At 37.5% G+C, this 7897-nt stretch overlaps 1 protein-coding gene across 1 annotated transcript; it reads left to right on the top strand.

Annotated features, from left to right (window-relative positions):
* Window positions 1–5691: 5691 nt before the first annotated feature.
* Window positions 5692–7014, top strand: LOC131089500 (leukotriene B4 receptor 1-like). The gene has a single exon (XM_058034281.1). The coding sequence runs from the start codon at window positions 5708–5710 to the stop codon at window positions 6716–6718; it is 1011 nt and encodes a 336-aa protein (XP_057890264.1). The 5' UTR covers window positions 5692–5707; the 3' UTR covers window positions 6719–7014.
* The last annotated feature ends 883 nt before the right edge of the window (window positions 7015–7897 follow it).

Below are 7897 nucleotides of genomic sequence, written 5' to 3'. Positions count from 1 at the left end.
TGTGTGTTTACTAAATAGTTGTTAGTGTGGCTCTGTGTAGCATCTCAGAATTAATCCTGACTACTTTTTGTTTCAGATCAAGAATGCTTGGACAAGACCATTCTGAAGGGCAGCTTGGCACAGGGTGCTGGTTTCTCTGCTATGCAGAACAGAATGTCAGGTATGCTAATTACTGAGTGATTGAGCACACAGGCATTCCTTACACACACGTGGTGGCTGCTACAGAGCAGAAGAAAAAGCTTTGTATTCCCCATAAAATCAGTGCAGTCTGCTAATTGCAGCACAATTAACCAGCCTCATGACACAAGGCCACAAAATCAAAACTTCATGTCACACTGGGAGCAAGGTTAAGTCATGTGTAATAAAGGAATTAAATAAGTCTTTAAAGGTGCTCAAATCTGCTGGACAGGATTGTTTCACAACCCAAGAGATCACCATTTGATTTGCTTTTCAAAGAGAACACACAAATGGAAGCTACACTGAAGGAGCAAATGTTAATATAATTACCAAACTTTCCAAACTTTGTTCCTTCAGAGACATAGAAAATAAAATGTATTTATTAAAATAATGTTTTTTCTTGTCGCAGAGGGAGTTGTCCTTACCAGATCAGTTAAAACAGAAATGGACATGTATCAAAACAGAACTGAGAGAGCTAGAAAGACGAATATTTAGAAAATAATGTGATGTACAAGACAAAAAAAGACAATGTGTTGTTCCCCCGTGAGTTTATTGAAGTTTTATTTACAAAAGAATCAGTGTTGTGGAGAGCCGTGGCCTTGAACGCCGAGCACGCAGTGCAGGAGGCAGCACCTGCGGGCCTGCAGGCCCGGCCAAACACCGAGGGACGGCTCCCCAGTGCCGCCCTGTGTTGCAAAGGCAGAAGTGCACGGACAGCCCGTGCGTGCGGGCAGAACGGCCGGTGCTGCTGCTCTGGCACTGCAGGGTTTACAATCACAGGTCCTTCACTAACACATGCTCTGCTGAACACTTTCTCTTATCACTGCTGAATAACAAAAAGAGACATCTATCATATAGCAAAATAATATTTACATGCAATCCCAGTAAACAAGTCGGAAATGCCAGTAGGTTTGGCTAAACAATTAAAAAAAAATTCAAATCCTGTTTGGCAGCAAATCATCCAAGCAGTATTTGCCATCTGTAAGTTATTTCTCAAAAGGAAGAGCATATAAACTGCGCATTTGATTTTCTCAGTAGCAACCACGGTGCCAGATATGCTTATACCCCTAAGGATTTTGGATAGCAACAGTTTGTGTACAAGTAGCTACTTAGTAGTAGCTGATTCACAATGGGCCAGCCTTGCCTTTAATTGTAACAAATTTATACATTTACTGTTCAAAAGCTTGTACTGTAAGAGGGCACTAAAACTGTATACATTCATAATGTCAAGAAAAGGTGTCTATAAGTTTTTCCATAATCTCTGCTTAATTGCTATTCATATTCCTGCTTGTAGTCAGAAGTATGAATACAGTTCTCCACTATCTTAATTAACACCTCTAATCTAATGCACATGGTATGTCTGTACAAGGAAAATATTTCTCTGTGGTTTTCACCATGGAAACATGTTCTGATTGTCAGTGATCAGTCTGTTAGGGCAAGAGAGGTGCCAATATGTAAGCATGTCTGGTGCACACACAACAGGTGCCTTGGAAGCTCTTCCCTGTCACAAATCCTAAAGCAGTTTTCCCTGAACATAACAAGCAGGAAATCTTTTCTCTAGCCAGCCATATCTCTAGCCAGCCAAAAAACTGAACAGAACAGGAAACCTTTTCTCATACAAATTTTTAATAATGTTAGGATCCTGATTAACAACAATACACACAGCACAGAATATTTCAAACTTTATAGGGCAAAGTACACATCTTTTATTACATTCTGGAACTGATCCCAAGTTCTTCCTTAAGTTATTTACTCTCTGATGAAGCAGCCCTGGGAGTGTTATTTGTACTTGCTGCCCCATGGGCTGCTGCCACAAACACTGCAAGACCATAGAAATATCTGCTTTTTATCTTTTCCTACATTGCACTTCCCTTTGCAGTAATTGCAGAGCAGAGCACATTCCCCTGAAATCCCTCTTACAATAGGAGCCCCTCCTGTAATCAAGAAAACAATAATTAGATCAGCTGTGAAGTAGCCCATAGTTCTCTGCTCAAGGTGGCACTTTCACACTGCCCTCAGTAGCACATGGACTTGAGTTTGTTACAAAACATTTGTACAAATACCTTGATGCAGTGGCTGAAGAACTGAGAGGTTCAGGCTAATTACTTCTTTTTCACATTAAAAATAAATGAGGTTATAACATCAATTTGCAGCATCTCAGTAGATCCATGATACTTGATAATCATTATTCTGCAATCACTTACTAGACAAACATCCAGGGGATCCTTCTGATTTTCAAAATCTTCTTGGTAGAGTTCTGAATACAAGTTCCACATTGTGGATTTGCTATTTGCCATGTATTGGCTGCTCTGTAAGTCCTTACAGGGGAGTCTCTTACGGCATGGAAGGATGGATACACTTTGAGCAGAGACTTTTAGCCCAAAGTCTCTCAGCATTTTGAAGAGAAACTCTGTTTCTCAGAATAAATTTGCAAGAGGCAGAAATATCAATTACAATTTACATGCAGGGATGCAAACATGGCTGTTTGAAAATGCTCAGTGGTAAATTACAGAACATCCACCAGAGGGAAGCTCATGCATTCATTCAGAGTGAAATAAATAATTTGAAGGATGAGAGAAACACACACCTGATATTTAAGGCAAAGCAAATTCTATTTTAATTGTTTCATAGCAGTAGCATGGACTTTTTGAGCTTGGAAAGGTTTCAGAAGTTATTTGCCCATCTACAGAGAGTTTCCTGGATTGATGACTGACTTATTGCACTACTCATAATATGCATGTACACAAAAAACTTAAACTGTGTTTTTTAAACATACAGATGCAACTTAATTTCACTGCTGTGATGAAGTGGACCAGAGCTTCTGTGATTCGAAGTCCAAATGCATTCATACTTTAAAGCCCACCCACATTTGGCCAATAGGGTGAGTAAGATACTGAATTGTTTAGCCACTGTTGTTTTTAGCAGTTATTGACTACACTATTGTCATCTGTAAGTTATTACTCTTCCCCATATTTGTTAATGAAAATATTTGCTAAATTGCCTATAAAGTTTCTGTTCTACTAATTTAAATTTGATAAATAACAGACACTCTTAGAGAGTATTAAAGACAGTTTACAGTGTGAAGTTTTCTTATTGATCCAGGAGTCACATAGAGCTGTTCAGGAACATGCTCCTGAGCTAATGTTAACTCTAATGTCTGAGATATTTAGTCTAACAGCCTAACTTCAGAGTCTTACTCAAGGAAATCTTAGCAGTCCAAAACTTCTTTGGGATTTTTCTGAAACAGAAATTCCAGACTGTGGCTGCAATTGAGAGACTCATTTGTTTTCTAGCTTAAATGAAAGACACAGCCAGAGGCTGAGGCCATTTAGCAAGCAAACTTCAACTCAAGTGGAGAAAGGTGTTTCTGGAAAATGTAAGGCCAGGTGCTTCAGAAGTTCAACCACATCCATACACTACTGGATTAGAACTATACTTATACCAGTGGTTGTTCAGACAACTGCTCTTTTCCACCAAAAATAAAGTTATACAAAAAAATCCTACAGACTGTCACACAATGGTACAGAACATACAAGTCCTTTTAGGGATCCTTGGTAGATTGAGGGCTGGCCACAAGATTGTAGCTACACTTAGAGCACTTATTATGACATAAAAATTTACTTAAGAGCATACCTTATTGTTATCTACAATTTCTAGCAGTTTGTGTATCTTACTGCTACACAGGAATTTTAGCAATTATCCCACCTTTCAGTTAAGCAGTTTCTAGTGATCAGTGTAGTTTCTTTACTATCTAAAGTCTTTGGTTATGTAGGCTTTTAGTCACCTGAGCCCTCTGCAATTCAGGTCAAAGTCTTGATAATCAGTGTATGACACAACAATCATAATCTAGATTGACTTTACTTAAAGAACCTGCCAGTCCCTGAAGCACTGGGTGACAAGAGATACTGGACATCTCTGCTTGATTGTCTTTTTCCAATAAAAATCTGCAACTTAATTCAATCTAGATATGCCACTGGCAATAAACTAAAACAGTCTATGAAGATATTTCTGGGAAAAAAAAATGTGTGTAAAGGTGATTTCATTGGAAGAAGAGATCCTGCCCAGCACTTCCTCCCATTAGTTAATGTTCACATGTGGTTTTCAGAAATTCCCTTCAATACAAACAGCTTCCTTCATTTTTTCCTCTACCTGATATTCATTAAATGTGGTTAAAAATGAAAGGAACTGGAATCATGTATCAGATTAAATCCCAATTAAAATCTGTATTACACAAATAGTATTTTGAAGATATAATACTTGACTTCAGTGGGGTTATTCTGGATTTGCTTTTGATCTCATTATACTCTTACAAGAGCAAAACCAGCTAAGCTGCTTTGGGGGTGCTGATGTTACAATCCTTTTTCCATGGTGAAAAATACTTTTAAACTTAATACTGTACACTACATTTGCCAGGTTTGTAAAATTAGGGAAATAATCTGCATCACATTCTTAAATTTAAGAAATTTATAAATAACTCCTTTGTTTCAGTGAACTTTTTTTAGTGGTAAATACCCATCCAGTTCCACTTCTTGAATATTTCTGTTGGCTCTGCTGTTCTAGTTCCTCCTTGAACATTTTAGAAATTAACTTCAGAAAATGTTTTGAAATCAGGATAACAAAATAGTTTCATACTCTTTGGCCAGGCTCTGAAGAATTTATGATTCATTTAGGATTTGAGTACTACATTGACTACCAAGTTTCCTAGGAAAAATCATAAACGTCCTAGCCCATTGCTGGCACAGTAGGACAATAATGTAGTCATATCTTTTCTCTCTGGCATGGAGCACTTCCTCCTATAAGTCTACATCCAGACAGAATACTCTGAGGGTTATTGTTTGGTAAAGAACTGCAATTTCCCAGAGAATTAGAAATACAACTCCTACCCACTTTGTTGTACCAGTACAGTACAAACAGTTGATTTCCTTTATGCCAGGGTATTTATAAATATGATTGACTGTTTTCTGCTGAATTAAAAAAGATGACATGAAGGTAGTAAGCACAATTTTTGTACTTTAAAATTCTTGCCAAACTTATAATGCTTATAATTTGTAGTTGACCTGCCATTCCTCTGGTTTTTGTTTTTATAAAATAAAGTGCCAAGTTGTTCATAGGAGCAAGAATAGAATAGCATAAAAAGGGTTTCTTTCTCCTCACAGCTGTTGATTAGATCAGTAACATCAAAACAGTAGCACATTTCTTTAAATAGGGACACTTTAGAAAGACCACCAACATGCTGTAAAATTTGCTGAAGCACAATGGATGTATAACTAACAGCAAAGTCAGGTCCTGCATTGTATTTTTGCTTTTGCTTTGTATGCAAAAATACCCATCCTCCTAAACAACAGGAACTGCCATATGTGGCCATCTGCCATATGTGGTCAGATGTCAGTAAGAGTAAACATGAGGATGTGAGCTCATAGTCTGCATTAGCCTTCAGAACATCAGTTGGAGGAGAACTTTCAACTAGTTCACCAACACCTACAGAATAAAAGCAGAGCACAGAGCAACCAAGAACAGAAGAATTTCCAGAATGAGTCAAGCTGAGGAAAGCAGTGGGAACTCAGCATGGAATATTGTGAGGTCAGTAGTCTGCATAATACTGGCCTTGTCATTTATAATTGGCACTCCTGGGAACTGCATTGTCATCTGGACTGTTTGTACAAAAATTAAGAAAATATCTCTTTCAGTCCTGCTGATCTTGAACCTGGCCATTGCTGATGTCCTTGTACTGATCACTTTACCAATCTGGATTTACTCTTTTGTTGACTCATGGGTTTTTGGAATCATCTTCTGCAAAGTGCTGGTTTTCATTATTTACTGCAGCATGTATGCCAGTATATTTCTGATTACAGCACTCAGCTTGGAGCGGCTACTGGCTGTGTTTTACCCTTTCACAATTCAAACCTACAGAAGAAAAGAAAAAATTTCTTTAATTGTGTTCCTCATTTGGTTTCTGTCTGTTGCCTTTGGCATTTCTGTCATTCCATTTCAAGAGACAGAAGAAATGGACGGTCGGCTTCTGTGCACGTGTCGCAACTACTCTTCTAATAGACAGAAAGTGTCCTATCTTCTGCTGGAGACCCTTGCAGGTTTTGTAATCCCTTTCTTAATTATTTGCACTTGTTATGTGTGTGTTGCAAGAAGAATAAGCAGAATGACTTACCAATCCAAGCAGCGATCGGAACGTCTCATTGCCAGCGTCGTGGTGGCTTTCATTCTGTGCTGGTTCCCTCACCACATCTTTAACATCCTGGATGTCATTTCTGTTGAAATAGAGCTCTCGAATGAGGAGATGTCTTCGGCACTGGAAGAAATTGTAGACAAAGGAGCATACATCTCTGGAGCACTTGTATTCATCAGTAGCTGTATTAACCCTCTGCTTTATGCTTTTGCTGCACGAAGGTTTCAGAACCACCTGAGGTTTGCCAAGATGTCAAAGCTGTTTGAACAGATCAGTCAGACTGTAACAGAGGAAGACAAGAAAAGAAATCTGGTTGTAGCCAAACATGAAGATACTTTGGTAGGCACAGAAAATCTCTAACAAGGAACTCAGTGAATAATCTGTGTCATTTCTTCAGCAGTCCTTTCTCCTCATTCTCTCAGTTTCATTTACTGAGCAGTCCAGGGAAAGCTGTAAAGAAAGAAAAGCCTTTTGGGTTTTTTTCTTGTGTGTTTTATAAGAATTGGCATGAACAACCTTGTTCAGTTCATAAATTATTATTCACATCATGAAATGGGCACTGTTGCTGAGAACATCAACAAGGTGGCTAAAAGCTAAAATTGTGAGGAATACAGCATTGTTGCTTTCCATTAAAATTATTTCTGATTTCTAGAAAGTCTGTGTGCAGACAACAGAAAAGAACTGCATGTGAAAAAGAGAGACTTTGAAAGCTTGAAACTAATGAAACTAAGGTTTTTCTGCAGAAAAAAAAAATTTTACATGTTCAAAAATCCTTATACAATCTAAAGTTTTAAGAAGTTAAATTCTTTATATGGCTCATAATGGTTTTAAATTATTGTACTAATGACACAAAAGTCTTCTGGGTTGATGGAAAATTCAAAGCTGTTTTTTATTCATTACTATATTTAGGTTTGAAAGTAATAAGGGTTGTTTATACAGTCAAGATCATTTACTGCATTATCTTGGGGTAATGGGTTTGAACAAGTCAAACATGGAGTATGAGAACTGTGTTGTATGGCAAACACCACTGCAGACTGCATGCTGGATCTGATGGCAAACACATTGCATACTTCAGTGGCAATTTGATGTATTAAATATATATACTTTGAGTATCCTCAAAAATTTGATTCAAAGAAGTTAAGCTTCCAAGAGGTCTATTAAATTGTGGAAGAATTGGATCAGGCTCAGGTGAGGAGGAAGGAGACATCCTTCCTATTAATTTTATGTGTAAGAAAATTATGGTAGTATTACAAAGTGTCTCATATCAGAAAAACTTCACCTTGCAAATAAAAGAGTTATATTTTTCTATTCTTATAGAATAGTGGACCTTGCCATAGGAAACCAATAAAATTAGTATTTGCAAGGGCTTTAGTTTTGTGAATGTGTGTAAACTCACTGTGAAAAATTACATGGCATCAAGTGTTTGCTTTTGAAGTTTTATTTATTTCAATTGTGCTTAACATTTTTTACACTTGCTTTGTAAATTTTTAAGTCAAACATTTGTAATAAGATCAAGATAACTACTGATTACGAAGCATG

This window comes from Melospiza georgiana, chromosome 14 (genome assembly GCF_028018845.1).
Source record: "Melospiza georgiana isolate bMelGeo1 chromosome 14, bMelGeo1.pri, whole genome shotgun sequence".
NCBI lineage: Eukaryota > Metazoa > Chordata > Aves > Passeriformes > Passerellidae > Melospiza > Melospiza georgiana.
This window is presented reverse-complemented; position numbering and strand designations above follow the sequence as displayed.

What these genes read in the sequence shown, in the direction of transcription:
- LOC131089500 (XM_058034281.1), top strand. Translation starts at nt 5,708, where the DNA reads ATGAGTCAAGCTGAGGAAAGCAGTGGGAACTCAGCATGGAATATTGTG.